The sequence below is a fragment of the Solanum verrucosum genome, unplaced genomic scaffold (assembly GCF_900185275.1).
Source record: "Solanum verrucosum unplaced genomic scaffold, falcon-dt-bn FXZP01000064.1, whole genome shotgun sequence".
NCBI classification, from domain to species: domain Eukaryota; kingdom Viridiplantae; phylum Streptophyta; class Magnoliopsida; order Solanales; family Solanaceae; genus Solanum; species Solanum verrucosum.
Window position 1 is genome coordinate 1,763,663 of NW_026020144.1, and position 19,226 is coordinate 1,782,888.

A 19,226-nucleotide genomic window follows, 5' to 3' on the forward strand; every position below is an offset into this window, starting at 1 on the left:
AGGTTAAGGTTTTGTGAGCAAAGACTGTTATTTCACTTAAATATATATTGATGGTCAAGCCTTTATTTGTAAATTCCTAACTTCATTATTTATGGCAAGTATAATTTACTGTCACAAAAGTTAAGATATGTTTTTTTTTTTTTTAACGAACAGCAAATTTCAAGTAAGTGTTTGGATATGATTTTGTTGAAATTCGAAAAAAAAGAAGAATTGAAGCAGAGAAAAAGACTTCGAAATTTTCCTTTGGTTTAGGAATTATGACACGGTGCAAAGGGGGCCTTATTATCTAGTAGTCTAGTAGAGAAACGTTATATGTTAAACTTGTAATTAACCTCTCCTTTTGATATAGATTTTGAAGTTGCGTTTGTATGTTATATACATAATTTTCATGAGTGGAAATCTCAAAAATTGATTAGAGCACATTTTTCAGAATTTGAAAATATTTATAATAAATTTTTCAAAATCTGATTAAATTTCATGAATAAATAAATAAATTGTTAGAAGCTATATCTTTAAAATTTGACCTAAAATTTATGATCAAACGTTAGTTAAATTACTATTTTTTGCAAAAGATAGTGATTCAGGCTCTTTGTAGAAATATAAAACTCAACATAATATATGCATCAAAGTAATGATATTTTCTAATCTACACCTAGGGTTGTTCATGGTTATGGTTAAAAAACTAAATCAAATCGTAATCTGAACCAAACCAATTAAAAATCGATATTTGATTTGGTGGTGGTTAGGTTTGATTTTAAATTTTGAAAACCAATACTATTTGATTTGTTTTTGTTTTACTAAAACACAACCGCAAAAATAACCAAACCGAACCAATAAATTAGATATATAAATTTATAATTATTTATATATTATTCATAAATAAAAAATAAATATTTTGTTAAATTTTAATTAGCTTAAGTCTTTAACTTTAGTGTAAATTTCATATATGACATATATTATAGTACTATTTTCAGGCTATAACAGTAGATTTAGACTTTCAAGCTATAACATTAAAAATTTCAAGTTATAACAAATTCACAAATAAAAGAAATGTTTTTATTAATTCAAAAAAAGTTTAAAAAGAAAAAGAAAAGATAAACGAAAATTTAAAAAAAAACGAAATTAGAGATAATAAAGTAAAAAACTGAAAGTGTGGCCTGTAATTTAATTTGAATTTATTGTAGATAATTAATGATTAGCATGAAATAAGAGATTCAAACAAATTAACAATATTTTTTATCCTTAATTCACTCAAAATCAGTTAAGATAAACTAAAAATTCAGATCATATCAATTTTTTTGTAGATAATTAATAAATAGCACGAATTAAGGGATTTAAACTAATTAAGATTATTTAGTATCCTTAATTCACTCAAATCAGTTAAAATCAAATAAAAATTCAGATTTTATCTTCTTCTTTTTTCAACGTTTCTCTCTCTTCAATTTGCAACAAAAAAAATTCAACGTTTCTCTCTTCAATTTTCAACAAAAAAAAATCCCACATTCGAGTAATTGAAGTTTTTTTCATCTTTGAAAATTCTTGATTTTGTTGTGATGGACAACTACGTATCAGTTTTAATCAAAAAAGATGGGATCCTTCGGGTTAGTATTTATTATTGTTTAACGATTGTTTTAGAATGATAGCGAAATGAAACAAAAATGATCAAACTGTCGATTAATTGAAGGTGGAGTCATATTTTGTTAACTGTTGATATCATATTATGTTTACTGTTGTGAAATATAAAAATTTAGTGTTTTTTTGTTTATTTGTTTATTTTGTATACGGTTGTTGTTTTGTGAAATTATAAATTTAATGTGATTTTATGAATAAATTTGATAGAATAAATTAAATGAAATTTGTATGAAAGTGTGCTAATTATTCTGTAAAAATAATTTAATTATAATGTTGACGAATTTATGAAAAATTATTTTATTTGATAATGAATTTGATAGTATAAGTCGAATGAATTATGTATGAAAAGTGTGTTAAGAAATATGTAAAAAAAAAATTAGAATTCTTAACGAAGTGTATTACAAGTGTTTTAAATTGGTATTAAATGTGAAATTGTTGAGTTAATATTAGTTTTGTTATTTCTGTATAAAGTTGGTAACAATAATTAATTATTTGGGACGAGAAATGTATATAGTTTGAATGAATAATCGTTTTGTATGAAATGTATATTAAATGAGTATGAAAATGTATAAATTTGGTATGAATGATGATTGTTGTATGAAATGTGTATTAAGTGAGTATTAAATGTGAAATATTATGTTTTGTATGAAATTTGTTTTGTAATATACTGTCTGAATGATATTTGTATGAAAAAATAATGACGAGTGTGTATAATTTTGTTGTTATTATAATGATTTTTATGGATGAATTTTGTATTGTCTTTGGAATGAAAAGTTAATATTATTTAACATATTTCTAATTGATTTGTATAATGTTAGACTAATTGTTAATTTTTTTAATGAAACAGAGAATTATGTTGATTTTCAAATGAAATGAATTATATATGAAAGAGGGTTGCTGATGTGAAATTCAAAAGGTCCAAAGTTACTTGCAGTAGATGTTGTCAAGTTGGCCACAACATGAAGCGTGTTCAAATTATCCCGTGCAAAACTAATGACTGTTTATTTGTTTAGACTATATATAATTTTTATTTTATTTTGTCGTTTAGATTAATGTTTTGTTTTGATATGAAACATAATTAGTTTGAAATGCATTATAAACTTAGTGTTTAATATACCATTCATTCTTTATACACTGTTCATTCATTAATAATATAGATTGCATACTATTAAAAATAAAATTTATTTCAGCTTAATACATAAGATAGTGTAAATATTAGTGATAATTATAAAAGGTAATTATGGTATCCCGATTATTTAATTTAATGTAAGTTTACATTAATATTAATTTGGTTTTCAACTGGTGTCCTACTATAAAGAAATTTAAAACAAATTGCAGTTAGTGTTTCATTCCCACACTAACTTCAGTTAGTGTCATACACATATTAATCAAAATTTCATACACGTTTTATCCAAACAACATGTATAAAAATTGATAAATTCATATAATCACACAATTTATACCATTTGTATATCAATATTATATCACAATTCATACAATATCCAATAATAAAATATTAAACTCATAGGCATACACGTATTAATCAGATTTCATACACGTTTCATCCAAAAACATTTTTAGAATATAAAGTAAGCATAATGTGATTTTTTTAAGTAAAAATCAGTAGTTTGACAAATCATACCATTTTCATACCAGATTAATAATGTATACCATAAACACAGTTAATAGACAATCACACCAATGTTAAAACGCAATTCATACCATTTGCATACCATTATTATATCACAATTCATAAAATTTTCAAAATCAAAACATTTAAGCGTAGTCATACACATATTAATCAGATTTCATACAGATTCCATCCAATAAATGTACAGTTTGGAAACACACTGTTATTTTCAAAATAGTATCTTGAAATTGTAATAGGCAATCAGTAATTCATACATAAACGGTATCTGCCTGGAAGAAAACATATGATATTATATATCATCAAATACTTAAACACAAAAAAATTGTCCAAAAGTAAAAAAAAAAAAAAAAACTTTTTGTTGTTCTTCTTGTTGATGGTTTTGAAGATGCTCCAACTTCTACATTTGTTTTTTTTTCTTTTTGATTTCAGTAACAAAATCAAAATCAAAATCAGAAGGGGTTTCAACAATTTTCCCCTTCCTCTTCTTCCCCTTTTGATTTGCAGGGGTGACCTTTTTTTTTCTTCATTTTTTCTCTCTTTGTCGCTCCTTCAACTTAGATAAACCATCCGTCGTCGGATTTTGAATATTCGCCGGATTTTCAACAATTTTAGGCTGGGAAGGGAGAGGGGGGGGGGGGGGGGTTGAGTTAATATATTAAAATTTGAAACATGAACATCATCATTAGATATTCCTTCACCCAATCTGGGACTCTTTTGAGGCGTTTCAATGGGTTTCTTAGACATAATTTTGTTGGAAAAAAATTGAACGAAAGATTGAATGTTGGTGTAGTTGGCTGGTGAGAAAAATGGGAGAGAAGAAGGTGAAAGTGGGGTGATAGCGTGTATAGTTGGATATGTGTGGGGAAAGGGTGGTGGGATTGACTAATGGGAGGTTAGGAGTATAACATTAAATAAGGAAGTGTAATCAATGTAAAATCTCTATAATTGTGTAAGAGATAATTATGGGGCATTCTTTATTTAAATAATTTAATAATAATATAAAATTATAAAAAATTACTTATTTAATAAAGTAAAATTTAATTAATTTATAAATAATTAGTGATATGTTATAACACGTAATTAAACTGTTATAAGCACGAATTTTTTAAAAGTAAATTTAAAACCTATAATATTGACTCTTAAATGTGTATATGGGGTGATTTTTCCTTAACTTTACCATTTTCTAAAGCCCAATACTTAAATTGTAGCCCAACTATTACGATCCTAAGTCTAAGTCCATCAAAATTTATTACTTTAGTCTTTACCTACCTACCTCACATAAAATAGTCACACTTCCTCTTAATTGAATCACTTTGTTCGTGTAATGATAACTCTAGTATTGCTTAATTGGACCAACAATAGCTTTTATGTGGATTGTTCATGCATTATGTGTTTGTATCTACGAAGATATGTATATCCTCAAAAAAAATTATTACTTTCAAACCGAAAAAAACCAGAAAAATCGAACCAAACCGACAATAACCAAAGCAACGGTTGTTTTTTTCGTTTGGTTTGGTTTTAGAAATGTAAAAAACCGACTAAATTGGCTTGGTTTTGGTTTTACCAATAACTGATCCAAGCTAAACCACAAACACCCCTATTTACACCAATATAACTAATATTATTTTTGTATTAATATTTATACACTCGTATAATATTTATATAAATAATTTATGCGGAAATTACGCGGATAAGCAAACATATAGTAGTTAATTAGCTAATATAGCTATAGTTTAAACTAATTACGACTCACAACTTAATTTTACCTATAATTACGTCGCATGTCCTCTTTTATACATATACAAATACAAATTATACACACACGCACATACATATATATATATACACAATTATATGACATAGATACAAATACAATTAGCTTCTCTCCACTCTCTGCCCTCTCTCGCCCGCCTCTCAATTTTGTATCATTAGTTAGATCGTTATAGTGCCAAACTCCTTCTACAATAATATTGCAATTCCTATTCAAAATCAGTTCAAATCTCCAATAACTTCAAACTTTGTAGATGGTTTACCTCATCGAACAATTTTCAGCAAGTCTAAACAACACTCGTTCCAAATTTTCTATAAAAACTAGATTCGAGCTATTGTATTAAGCGTGTTTAATAATAGAGGTTATCTTTCTAATCTAAGTTTCACCTCAAGAATCTTCCAAAATGAGTACTTCAACCATGATCATGGCTATAAATAGCAAATATTAGGTACGTTATAGCCATAGTTTGCTTAATTACTAATAATAACAAAATGTTAGGAGAGGAGTGAGGAGAGAGTGAGCAAGATCTAAGAGAAAGAGGAGAGAGTGCATTTTTTTCACGGATTTTGGAGAAAAAATATATAAACACAAGCTGATTTTTATGAAAATGAATACATATTAAGAGAAAAAAGACAAGAGAGGGAGGAAAAGAGGAAACTTCAACAAAAATGAACATTTAAAAATTGAACACAAGAAAGTAAAAAACAGAGAACAAAATGTTGAAATAATTACTATGTATGACCCATATTTGATGAGCATCTTACTAAAAATATTTATCTCATATTTACTTAATCACTTAATAAATCAGAATAGAATTAATTAACTTTTTTCCATTTTACCCCTACAACTAATATAGCTTTGAAAGATTAAACAACTTTTGAAGATCCAAATTTCTTTTTCAAGAGGCTAATATAAATAAAGAGCAAAATAGTAAAGTTGATTAATTTATTAGTGATTTCTTAATAATCATGTAAAATAAAAAATACCTCTCTAATATGAGAGGGACAGAAGAAGTAGTATTGATGAGAGTATATGAGATGTTTTTGGAGCGAAAAAAAGGTTGACATTCAAATTTTTCTGTTAGTATATTTAAAAATGCCAATTGGGAAAGGTTGGGGGGTGTTTGTTTCTGTTGAAGAAAATAACATACGGATTAGTTATAACCAATTAACTGATTCCGTTAGAGAGTGGCTAATTGCAGTTTTTCTTAATGCATTATATAAGTGAGGGCACATTATGTAAAGATCACTTCTTAAAGAGTTTTTTTAATTAATAGACAAGAGATGCTCTCTCTAATTTCCTGTCTCGGCTTTCTCTTCTTTCATCTCCACAAAGTTCCCTTATGATCTCATTAATGGAGTTTTAAATCATTTCATGGTATCAGAGCTCTCGATCTTTGAGTCAAAGGTATCATTTGTTAATTCCGCAAGAGAGGATAGTTTTGTTTCAAAGAACCTGCAAGAATTAACAAAGGCAACAGGATCTGTGAAATTCGCAAGTTTCAAATGGAAAATAATGAGAACTCAACAAATGTTTTTGTCAATCTTTAGCAGTATCTCTGCACCTGCACCGACAAACCAGGCAGAACATCACACCGCACAGGGTGCAACCAAGATCATTGACCATAATCATCCCATCTACTTGCATGATGTTGGTGAAATTTCACTCGTCTCTTCAGTTAACTGTTACTAAAAACTACTATTTGGAGTAGATCCATGTGTATAGCCTTATTATTAGCAAGGAACAAGTTAGGATTTGTTAATGGAATCTGGAAAAAAAAAAAAAGATTTAGGGAAGAGTTCTGGGGTCAATAGGAAAGAATCAATGCCATTCTTTTGTCTTGGTTAATGAATTATGAATACATGAGGCTAACAATCTGTTGATCAGTGGTGTTAAAAATACAGAACAAATAAGGCACTGAAATTGTTAATGACATTATGTGGTACCATGTTTACAATGTTAGGCATCATACATCAAAGAACCCGTGCCTACGCTTCTTAGCAAAAAATGATGTAGATGGGAGGAAACACAAACACATACTAAAGGTTTTTTTTTTTTTTGGTTAAACATACTAAAGGTTACTAGAGCTCTCAGACTACAAGCTAATATTCCTAATAAGTTTTGGGACCAGTGTATTGTCACTACTGTGTACAGTATTAATAGATGACCTTTTATGATTGGTATGTCTCCCTATGAAAAACTACATAGAAGGAAACCATCACCCATTCATCTTAGAGTTCTAGTATGCCTCTGCTAAGCAAAAATACTTTTACTGAATGATAAACTTCAGTCAAGAATTAAAACTGTTGTTTTCGTGGAGTATTCTGAAGTCCAAAAGGGCTACATACTATGTGATAGTGTGATCCCAACACTCACTCTTTCTTTGTCAATAAAGATGTAATATTTAAAGAATTTGAGTTTCCTTTTAAAACCAAAGAGACTACATCACCAATATTTAGACATGCTGGAATAACTCAAGATGAGCTTTCAAAATGAGACTTCTCTTGTAGTAAACTACAATTTTGAGTATTGTGACACAAGTGGTCCTTCATAGTACAATGATCATGTACAACAAGCTGACTCCAACTAATTTCAACAGTACAGACTGTGCAAGGACCTGATTCCACTTGGATTAGTTATAATCACTTAGCTGATTATGCTAAAGTGGCTAATTGTAGTTAGTCCTAATGCAGCATACAAGTAGGAGGACATATTATGAAAAGATCAATTATTTAGAGTTCAATTCGTAGACAAGAGATAATCTCTCTTATTTCTCTCTTCTTCTCCGTCTCTCATCTTATTTCTCTCTTCTCACATCTTTCTCTTCTTTCATCTACTAGAAGTTCCTCCATGAACTCATTAATGGATATCTAAATCATTGTAGTTTTCAATAGACTCCTAACGGTATTATAAATATCATGATTCTTCCGAAAAGAAGGACAACTGTGTTCTTGTTGGAAAATCAAGTTAATTGCTAAAAACTTAAGATTTTATTTGCTTTGTAAATCTTGAAGGAACTCTGTCATTATCTTTGCTGCAATGAGATGAGAGACTTAAATTACTCAAGGACAAATATTACTCTATTAAAGCCTGATTAATGTATTTTCCACTTATGGAACCTATTTTTCTAATGATCTTAAAGAATTATGTGTTTTGTTATGTTGGTTGATGAAGGGAAAGGCGATTCGAATTTTACTCCGTAACTCAGTGACTTGAATACAGGAAGGTTAAATTTGGATCTGGCTCTTCTCTCCATTTTCCCCAATGGTCTCAAACAATTTATTAAATTTTACTGGAGATCTTCCTTTTATGCTGGTCTTTCCAACTCGCTACAAACCGCACAAAAGATTAACTAACAACAAACATCTCACAAATATAGGACATTTCCATCAGCATTAAGTTCACAGTCTCACAGATAATAGAATAAAAGCAGAATAAACTAGAATAGTATAAACTTCAATTCTAATTGGAAATAGCAACAGAAAAGCAAGTAATAGTTTCCAACAGTTGAACTAAAATGGGAGCCAAAAGAGCAATTAAATAGCTAGTAATAAATAGTAGTACCGAGATCACTCCAGTAGAACTCCATAATAGTACTAATGCAACAACACCCAATGAATTGACTATATACTTATCTATCATTCCTCGGCATTGACCCTGCAAGAGAAAATTCAAAATCAGGACATGTGAAAATTCCATCGATATGAGCTTAAATGAAGAAATGAGGATTCATATAACCTGCCCCAACTTGGTTGAGATTGAGGCATAATTGTTGTTGTAACTAATATGATGACTAGTGAACTTTATTGTCTAAACGGTTCGTGTTTTCACAGCATGACAGGTCTTACTTTAGTGACTTACACAGACCAAAAAAGGCCTAAATTTTAGGACATCATCATACAAAAAGGCTGCTATTATTATATTTATACACCTTAGAATTCTACATGATTGCCCTCCTTTATTTCCTGCCTTGTACATTTAGTGAGTAGTGAGTATTCTGATACCTAATTCAAGCGTCACAAACATGATGGACTAATTCTCAATGACTCAATCATACCCATAATACAAAAGCATCAAATCAAACATCTTAAATGTGTCAACAACTCAACAGTACTCACTCAAAACAATGAACACATGGAGCAAACTCTAGATTTTCCAAAGCTAATAAGAATTGCAGCCTGGCATATAAGGATTGGGAAAGGATATACACATCTGGAGAGAAAAACATAGTGGACCATACCATATTGACATGTTCTTCACATTTGCCTTCGATTATCTGTGACCAAATCAAAGAATAACTTTTTTTAGTTGTTTCAAGTAGAATACACTATAATAGAAAAGAAAGAAATACTTCAAAGTGTTGTATGTACTGATGTACATATAGGTAACAATCACCAAATTGCATTTTTTCAAAATAATATTCGAGGACATGTTTACATGGAGAACCTTATACATGCATGCTTTTGGTTCACCAGAAAAAGATGCAAAGACAACAGGGCATGGTCTAACTTTTAGCTCCTACACATACAATATCAAAACAAATGGCCGTTTAGAAAATCATAACATGACAAAAACATGGCAATTAGTTTTTTTATGATAATAAGCAAGTCCTTCATTCTTGTTCCATTAGGTTAGCCAAAATGATTTGAAGAAAACAAAATATAAGGTCTCAATGAAATATACAATCATACGTTAGAGCTTGTACAGCCACTTGTGGGTAAATGAGAAAAGGAAAAAAGAGCAACCCGGTGCACAAAGCATCCCGCATTCCCGCAGAGCCTAGGGAAGGGTGGCACCTCAAGGGGTGTAATGTAGGCAATCTACTCTGATGCAAGCATCAATGGCGGATTTCATTTGAGGTTAGGCTCTTTATACAGATCTTGTATAACTTTCTCACCACAGCCTCAATTTTTGATGAAGCAAATGCCAATTTTCTCCCAATGTGAAAGTGCAGCACCAGCACAATAGGGCACAGTTACCACAACATATGGCCAGAATTAAATTAATGGATGGGAAGTGCATAATTGTATATTCAACATGGTTTCATTCATAACTGGCCACCATTCTCTGTATAATAATGGTCTGAGACAAATGATATTGGTTTATATAAGCTTAAGTGCAGTGAGACACAATTAGTGAGTATCCATATAACCAATCTCAACTTGATTGGGATTGCGGTATAGTTGTTGTAATAATCATTCTCTAATAATGACGTTTATTAGTTCTTGTACAAAATGATTGATGTGTCTTTCCTGAATATAAAAAAAATACTCAATAAAGAAAAACATACAGATTCCAGTATTACTATAAACAAGTATATAAATAAAAAAATCATTCACGTAATTAGACATCATAAGATAAACAACCTAATGTAACAATTGAAACAAGAATGAAGCCTCGACTAAAGAACACAACTAAGTTGAACACATTAGTTGCTAAATGGGGAAAAGGACTGTCTTATAATAGAGAATGGAGTTTCTATCTTCAATACGGACTAATTCAACTGATGAGAGAAACAAAGTTTTCATGTTAAATACAGTATAGAAGGGCTAGGGCAAATAACCAGTAGAGGACAAACACAAATAAGCATAAAAACAAATTTAAAATACACATACACATACAACATGAAAGAAAACATAAATTATAATTTGAAAAGCAAAACCATAAAATGATGAAGAAGACCTTACTTACTTAGTAGATTCATATAAAAAAAACTAGAAGAAATCGATCGTATATTCATGTGCTTCACCTACAGGCTCCTTAACATCAGCTGCTTCACCGATGGTATCCCGTGGAGGCCTTGGAGCTCTGAATTTCTTGTAGAAATAACCTCCTCTCCCAATCCGCCTCTCCGATGACTTCATGATTTCATCCTTCACCGTACTTCATTCCTCCCCTAACCCTCGCTATATACGCCACCGTGCACACCTCCGTCAAACCGCAGCATTGGTGAGAGAATTTGGGAATTTTTTTAGGTCACGGTAGAGTCTGCGGAAATTATAGAGAATGAGAGAGAGATGGATAGAGTGATGTTCTAACTGGGCATGGCCAAAAATAAGGGAAAATTACGCGGTTAAACAAACTTATACTACTTAATTACTCATCATAGTTATAGTTTGCTATAATTATTATTCATGACTAATATTATACATTAATTACACGGGCTGACTTCGAGTTTGTATAATTAATCATGTTTGTATACGTATAATTCGTCAGAATATACAAATACATATGTATAATATACAATTATCTAACCTATATACATATACAATTCATCTCTCTCCTACTCTCTGCCCTCTCTCGCTCGCCTCTCTCCTCTCCCTCCCAATCTCGCTCGCCTCTCTCCTCCCTCTCCCAATCTCGCTTGCTATATATACAATTGCATATGTATAATATACAATTATCTAACATATATACATATACAATGCACCTCTCTCCCCCTCTCTACCCTCTCTCTCGCCTCTCTCCTCCCTCTCCCAATCTCGCTCGCCTCTCTCCTCCCTCTCCCAATCTCGCTTGCCTCTCTCCTCCCTCTCCCAATCTCTCTTGCCATATATACAAATATATATGTATAATATACAATTATCTAACCTATATACATATACAATTCACCTTTTTCCACTCTTTGCCCCCTCTCTCTCGCCTCTCTCCTCCATATAACATGTAGCTACGAATTGTAATGATCAAACTATAGCTATGGAGAGTAATTAGACTATTTTTGAATATTATATGTGAAAGTTCCCCTAAAAATAATGAGGGAAAACTGGATGTCGCTGGTGCCTTTTTTTTTTTTTTTATGGGATAAATCTATTGAAAAGTTCGGGCTGTTATGTTAGCTCTCACATTTAAATCTTCACAAATTCAGCATTTCTTTTAGTACAATTTCGTGCTTTGTTGAGGGACATATGACATTAAGATTAAATTTAATAATTAAGATTTGATTAATTAAAAAAACATAATTTAGAAAATAAATACATTTATATTTGATTTAAAAAATTATTATCATCTTATAATCTTAATACATATTATTTTATTCATAAATAAAGTAAAAGAAATATCTCTCTGTCTACTTTCTTTCCCTACACAATATTTATCATCCAATTATTTTTTACATAGCCAAGGAATTGAGACCAGACCACCATATTCCTCTAAACAAGTCACACATAAATGTTTAGCACAGTCACACGCATGCATTGTACATTAAAAAGAGAAAAAAGGGTAAACTAATAAAAACTATTTATTTATAATTTTTTTAAGAACTTATAACAAAAATATGACAATTAATACGAGATAAATAGAGTATAAATTAAAATTTTCTTTCAAAGTACTAGCCAATCTAACTCTAAACAGACCTGCTAAGGTATTATCCAAGGCTTGATTTGGTTGACAAATATAGAGTATAAATATTTCCTCCATTTTTATTTATAGTCATTTTCATTAAAAATAGATGGGGCTTAATATTTGTCATTTCATAAAAGCAATACGTACATTATTCTTCATATTTTATCCTTAAAAATTATTAGTCTTGAAAATATAAATTTGACTGACATAGGAAAACTAAATGATTAATTCATAGTCATTGATCAATTTAATTAATCAAAATAAATTAATATTTTTATTTATTAAAAACTTAATAAGGTTAACATTTCAGAATAATTTAAACTTTTGATCTCTTCGTCATTTAAAAAATCTAAGAATAAATCATTGATATAAAAAAGTATAATAATAAACTTACATAGTCTCTTAAAAGAGGTGAAATCTAAACTAGTGACATATAAATAAGACTGGAGGGAGTATACGGCACGGCTAAGATCAGACGGCCAAGTCCGCAATGCAAATTATAAATTTGGCAGTATGACCGGGTTCTTTTAACTTTATTATCTAATTTATTTATTTCTACCCTGTTTTGATTTCATGAAATACTGAGTAAAATATATGTTTATGTTAATTATATATATGATCTCATATTGCATACTTGGAACTGTATGTATGATTAGGATTACACGTGTTTAAAGGTTAATTTTTATTATTTCTTTGAAATATGTACTACAAGATTGGATAGTGTATGTTAATTAAGTACTTAATTATATATGAAATCAGTTTGTTAGTAAACAATTGGATAGTTATATACTATAAGATTGTGTCGAAATGTTTGTGTTATAAAGGATCAGTTGAAAATCAATTAGAAAAAGTGTAGTGGGGATTTTCAGTTTATACTTTTCCATGATCATATTATATTCTCTAATAGTGTGTAGAAAATACATTTGAATATTAATTAGGTGCTAGAACTAAAAATCATATATGGTTAGGTTAAAAGATTGTTCTTAACTTCTTAACATCTATCATATCATCTTAAATTTCTACCTCTTTATTTTTTTTTGGATGTGCTTTACATTATTAAGTTCTTAAGCTCACAATTAATTCTAAAATCATTGTTAATAGCTTTAATGAAAATAAAAAAGGCATTAAAATTATTCTACATAGACTCATGATGGAACTTCATGTCATTCAAATTCTCAAAAAATAAATTTGTTATAGATAATTTCTATTTTAAAGAAAGTTAAAGATAATTTCTATTTTGTGAAAGTTGATTTAAAACTATATTACACTACTATTAAGTGGAGTAAAAGAAATCTTATTTTAAAAGAAGGTTCTAGATGATGCCATGTCACGTGCACGGAAATAAATCATCTGAGATTCATCTTCATTCCCATAACCGCTCTCAACCGCTGAAGCCAAAGTGTTCTTCGTTAAAAAGCATTTTCCATTTCGATTTTTTTCTTCCGCTTCACGCACAAAAGCATGACTATCTTTTCCGTTCCTTTAAATACTCGCTCGAATAATCAGTACTGCTCAAAAATCCCGCTTCCCAAAACTCCCAAAATTGTGATCAGAGAAATTCCATTTCCAAAACTCCCAAAGTTCTTCAACTGGCTATGGAAGAAACTGAAAATGTGGAAGATACTGAAGTATCAGAAACTGCTACTCAATGCCGGTCGACTCTGTCTCTAAACTCAGAGATCGAAGATGCTGAAGCAGAAACTAATAAACGCAAGCCGACGCAAGTGATCGGAGAAACTACTAAACGCAGGCGGACGCCGTTGAATCCGGGGTTCGGCGAAGATGCGGAAGCATCAGAGACTTCTAAACTTTTGTCAAAGCCAGTGGATGGAGATGCTTCTAAGCCAGTGGATAGAGATGCCTACGGCAAGATACCACTGGCATTTGCCTCTCCGGAAATATACCAAGCTGTGGCAGAATCTGCACCGCCAGATGTTCGAGCAAAATCCGAAAAAGAAATGGCCGCTTATGTGAATGAAATAATCATGCGATATGCTCCTAGTCAGAAAGAGGTATACTCATTTTCTATATACTCCTTAGATATTTGTTTTTTGAAATAGAATAGCTGTACAGGGAGGAGGTTCAGTAATATTATGATTAGGTCTTATTCAATTTTGCCATATGTTTAACGATTCAGATGGAACTGCGAGAATACAGGGACAAAATCATATCAGAATATCCGGTATTGTTACCCTCTATCGTTTCACATTGTTATTCTCTCTCTCTCTCTCTCTCTCTCTATTTATATATATATATACGTACTAATACAAATATTCGTTTATCCTTCAGCGGTTACACGAGAAATTATATGCTATTCATCCCACAGAAATTTTTGTCCCTTCCTTTATCAAGGCAATCAATGAGAAAACAGAGGATAGTATCAAGAATATCATTTCTAAGCCCTTTCCGGGTATTTTAACCTTCGAAATCTTTTAACCAGAGTATTGTGAGATGTTGGTGGCTGAGGTATCTGATGCCTTGTTGTTCTGTTGTTGCTTGACAATTCTTTTTGTTTTGTTTTATTGCTGATCAAATAGTATTCAATTTTTAGGTAAACCATTTTCAAACCTGGATCCACAAAGCAGACATCCGAACTGAGCATCGGAACAATATGAACAACATGACATATCTTGATGATTTAGGAATGGGATGTATGCTTCAAAATCTCATGGACAGTTTTATAAGTCCAATTTCCAAAGGTAATAACTAATCTATCCATCTATCTCAAAAGATGTATAAGAGATTAATCACCTCACATTTACAAAGTAATGCTCTCAGACACTTATCGAGGTATTATGCAGTTTTTTTCACTCAGGTTGGGGGATCTACCCTTGATGAACATGAGTGCGTTGTTGAGTGTCATACCGATGGCGAAAATGAATTAGGTGAATAGTCTATTTTGTTGTCACATAGATTATAGGCAACAATTTTTCTGCACTCTTAACATTTTCATTTTTCAGCTGTTCAAGTTGATGACGCGGAACTTACCTTAAATGTGTGCTTGGGTCAGCGATTCTCTGGGGGAGAATTGTGCTTCCAGGGTGTATATTGTGAGAAACATGTGGACACTCCGACACGACCTGAGGTAATTATAAAGTGTACTCCAAATAATTGGTTTATACAATAGTGCTTAATCATGCATGGGAGTAAGTAATGGTGCTTCACAAGATGATCCCAAGAAAGCTTACTGTAAAGATTGCTACCAAAGAAGAGTGATAGCACCAAGTACTATGAGATCTTGGGAGTTCCTAACAGTGCTTCACAAGATGATCTCAAGAAAGCTTACCCTAAACCCGCCATTAAAAATAATCCTGATAAGGGTGGTGATCCTGTAAAAGTAAATTTTACTTGCTTTTTATTTATGGATTTGTTAATTTTGTGACCCCTTTTGGGAGATTGTTGTTTATCTTTGTATAGTGATCAATCTTTTTGTAATTTTTTCTATTTACCTAATATCTCTGGGTTTTGTTTTAGATCTGTTTAATTCTATTGGAAGAAGTTGAGGGGGAAGGTTGATACTGTTGATGAAGTTTGAATGGTTTGTGGGATACTAGTCACTAGATACTAGGTATGTTTTTACTGGAGTCGAGCTAACTGCATAGGCAGAGGGGAACTTTCCTAAAAAGAACGGATCAAGGTAGCTTACCTGCCAAGCCGATGGGCGAAGGGCTGAAGGCTTAGTTTCCCCCAAGCTTCATCATTGTCAACTCTGAGTTTGACGGGTTTTGTTTTAGAGCTTAGGAAACTAATCTGTTTTTGTTTTAGAGTTTCAGAAACTAATTCTAATGGGAAGAAGTAAAAGGGGAAGATTAATACTGTTAGTGAAGCTGGAATGGTTTGTGTTAAGAAAAAACTATCTTTAGCTAAGACCCCTCTTTCTTATTAGTTGTTATGTTTTCTTTAGTATGTATATTAGTTAATGTTTAAGTTGAAAAGGAGTTTAAGTCGAAAAAGGGTATTGGAAGTTGCAAATAATATTTGTAGGAATTTTAGTATCAACATGATGAGAAAATGTAATATCGGTTTCTCAATGATTATTTTCAACAGGAGGCTTTTGAATATTCACACATTGTGGGGCAGGCAATTCTCTATCAGGGTCGCAATAGGCATGTTTCTAGGGTGACTACAGCTGGGAAAAGATTCAATTTGGTGTTAGGCTGCAAAAGGTACAAATATATTTGACTTATGTTCTAGTTCTTTACTGCATCATTACCTAGCTAATTACTGTTATAATCATTTTGCAGCACTGCTTTTAGGGGAATGTGTAAGCTTATGAGTGATTTTAGTTGGTGTTCCAAATGTAAGCAGGAGAAGGAAAGGAGAATTAGGGAAACTGTGTCTACATTCATGGCGGGGGTAAGGTGTTTTGTATTGAATTGTTTGTTTTTGTGATAATTGGTAGTAAATAATAGGAGCAGTAATCTTTAGATAATGTTCTTGATCCAATCTATTAGTGTGTATGTATCAGGGAAATACCTAATATAACTATTCTATAATGGTCAAAATGTACCCTAAATCATTTTTCTTTTTCGTTTTCAGGTTAGGCTGAAATGAGGGTGGTACGGTTATTGTGCTAGTTGAGTCTGTCATACAAACAAACACTTGGGTCTTTTCCGTTTTCAGGTGCTGCTGGGATGAGTGTGGTTTGGTTGCTGTGCTGAAGTCGAGTCTGTCATACAAACGAACACTCTTTTTTTAATCATACAAACTCTGCTATCATTGTGAACTTGTAATGTCTATCTGTTATCACAGAACAGATTAAAACTTTGTTTCAATGTTGTTGCTTGTTTTCTTAAATACTACCTAGAGTGATGATGATAGTACATTGTATTTTCATTTTTTTTCACCCTCAAAAACTGATTTTCAAAACGCAGGTAACATTGGATAAACAATCTATAACTTGTTTAATAAGTTTGTCAGTAATGACTGGCTGTGAGCCTGTGACGATTGCTTTCCCTAAAGCTCTGTTTCTCTTGTATAGAACCGTAATATCTATCCGCAAGTATTGCAATATACATGTTCAAAGATTTTAACTGTCAGAATTTGGACACCCCTTATGCCTTATCTTTCTTTTTAATTTGTAAATGACGTAATTGGGAAACAGTATAAGGAATTCTCTTTTTGATTTCTTTATTGTGTTCAAACTGAGGCAGAAAACATTCTTTGTTACTTAATTTTTTTGGTTTATTTTCTTTGTTTTATGTTTTATATTTGTACTTGTAAATTTATTTAAATAAATTAGCTTATAAAATTTAGGGTTATTTAGGGAGAGTTATTTTATCTCCCTTTGTTTTGCAATACTGAGGTCTTCGTTATTTTCTGCTTCACAAATACGTGAGTTAAATACATTTCAACTATTAAAGTTTCAGCTATATATGGCGATTTTTATGCTTTTGATGTTTTTAGGTTATTAGCTACTCATGTCGGCTACCGGTCTGATTAATGTGCTTTCTTTGATGCTAGTACTGTATAACATACTTTTCATCTCTATTCATTTTATTGTTCATGTGTTTAGACTCATGTTAGTGCAGTAACTATTATGCATGCAACATAGTTTGTGAATTGTATTTATAAAGGCACCAACTTGGGTTACACTTGTTTCATTCTAATCTATTTTTGGGGATGTGAAGTGAAACCACCATTTTCTTCATGTCTACTTATAACCTATATGTAATCTATCACCATCTTGCAAATCAAGCTTCTGATTAAGCTAAGAGTTAAACTGCCTGAATGAGGACTCCTACAAAGGGTGCTTATGTTAGAATTTTATGTATCCACCGCACATTATTGTCACGGGCTCTAGCCATCTAGTACTACGTACATGTCTTTTCAACAAATTCGGCAAAAACCTTTAACTAGTTCCTCTGTATTTCCTCAAAGTTTCCAGACTCAATATTTGAGTATTAAATACCGTAGTTTGTAAGTGAATATAGTAGTTGTTCTAATATCTATTAGAAAATTGATTAATTAAATTTTTTAATACTCAGAAATTATAGTTTTTTTAATACTGTTATTTTTTATTTGAATGTTGTTATTTTGAATTGTATATTGAACTATCTATCTAAATGTTATAATTTTCTCTTTGTAGTGATAGTTTGAATACTTCATTCTCAACCGATATTATAATTTTGAATTGAATATATTTTTTTAAAAAAGCTGAATATTGTAGTTTTGAATAATTATTTAAATCCTTTTAGAGTAAGTGGAGTATTGGTGGCATATACTCCCCTCCCTTCCGTCCCTTTTTAGTTGTTAAGTCATGGTACAAGATGTAAAAAATACATCGTAAAATGTTAGATCATGGTACAAGATATAAAAAATACATCGTTTGACTCTACGTCAAAAAGAAACCATGACAATTAAAAAGGAACAAAAAGAGCATAAGTTGTTGATTAATGATAAATTTTAGAAATAGATTTTCTATTTTCAATTACTACTCATGGAGTCATGGTACAAGATATAAATTTTTGTACGTCGACATGGTTGTTTGCAACAAATTTTCAAGTGACAGAAAATAAATTACAATCACAAATAAAATATGAAAAAACATAATTTTATTCATCAAGATTGCGGGTACAATTCTGTTCTTCTCGAACTCATATGATTTAGATTTGACCCGATCTATATAAATATTCCATGACTTTTTTGGAATATTCGAGATTCCTTTTAAGGAAATTTAGTACTTGGGGCTTCTTGCTACGCTACAACACTGTAGAAATCCATTTTTCTTAGTAATATATATGAATAGAAAGAATTAAAACTGAACACACCTTCTAGAGTCACAATTCGAATTGAACACGTCTTGTAGAGTCCCATAAAATTTCAATGTCT

General features: G+C 31.0%; 3 protein-coding genes across 4 annotated transcripts in view; 2 read left to right on the forward strand and 1 right to left on the reverse strand.

The window, feature by feature from the left end:
* The window catches only part of LOC125827712 (floral homeotic protein PMADS 1), a 305,579-nt gene that overhangs the window by 129,492 nt on the left and 156,861 nt on the right, over nt 1-19,226 (reverse strand). The gene's annotated exons all lie outside the window — the stretch shown is intronic.
* On the forward strand, nt 13,872-16,561 carry LOC125827715 (2-oxoglutarate and iron-dependent oxygenase domain-containing protein CP2-like). Its single transcript, XM_049507043.1, has 7 exons — nt 13,872-14,407; nt 14,533-14,577; nt 14,685-14,861; nt 14,947-15,094; nt 15,197-15,280; nt 15,356-15,480; nt 16,443-16,561. The coding sequence occupies exons 1-3, from the start codon at nt 13,991-13,993 to the stop codon at nt 14,829-14,831; spliced, it is 609 nt and encodes a 202-aa protein (XP_049363000.1). The 5' UTR covers nt 13,872-13,990; the 3' UTR covers nt 14,832-14,861; nt 14,947-15,094; nt 15,197-15,280; nt 15,356-15,480; nt 16,443-16,561.
* On the forward strand, nt 14,847-16,949 carry LOC125827902 (2-oxoglutarate and iron-dependent oxygenase domain-containing protein ICU11-like). The gene is made up of 7 exons (XM_049507239.1): nt 14,847-14,861; nt 14,947-15,094; nt 15,356-15,480; nt 15,604-15,732; nt 16,443-16,561; nt 16,640-16,751; nt 16,935-16,949. Exons 1-7 carry the CDS (start codon nt 14,847-14,849, stop codon nt 16,947-16,949), a joined length of 663 nt encoding a protein of 220 aa, XP_049363196.1.

Coding starts and splice junctions, on each gene's coding strand:
- LOC125827902 (XM_049507239.1), top strand. Junction 15,095..15,355: donor TATAAGTCCAATTTCCAAAG/GTAATAACTAAT, acceptor TTCATTTTTCAG/CTGTTCAAGTTGATGACGCG. Junction 15,481..15,603: donor ACACTCCGACACGACCTGAG/GTAATTATAAAG, acceptor TTGCTACCAAAG/AAGAGTGATAGCACCAAGTA.
- LOC125827715 (XM_049507043.1), top strand. CDS start 13,991: ATGGAAGAAACTGAAAATGTGGAAGATACTGAAGTATCAGAAACTGCT. Junction 14,408..14,532: donor ATGCTCCTAGTCAGAAAGAG/GTATACTCATTT, acceptor TTAACGATTCAG/ATGGAACTGCGAGAATACAG. Junction 14,578..14,684: donor AAATCATATCAGAATATCCG/GTATTGTTACCC, acceptor TTTATCCTTCAG/CGGTTACACGAGAAATTATA.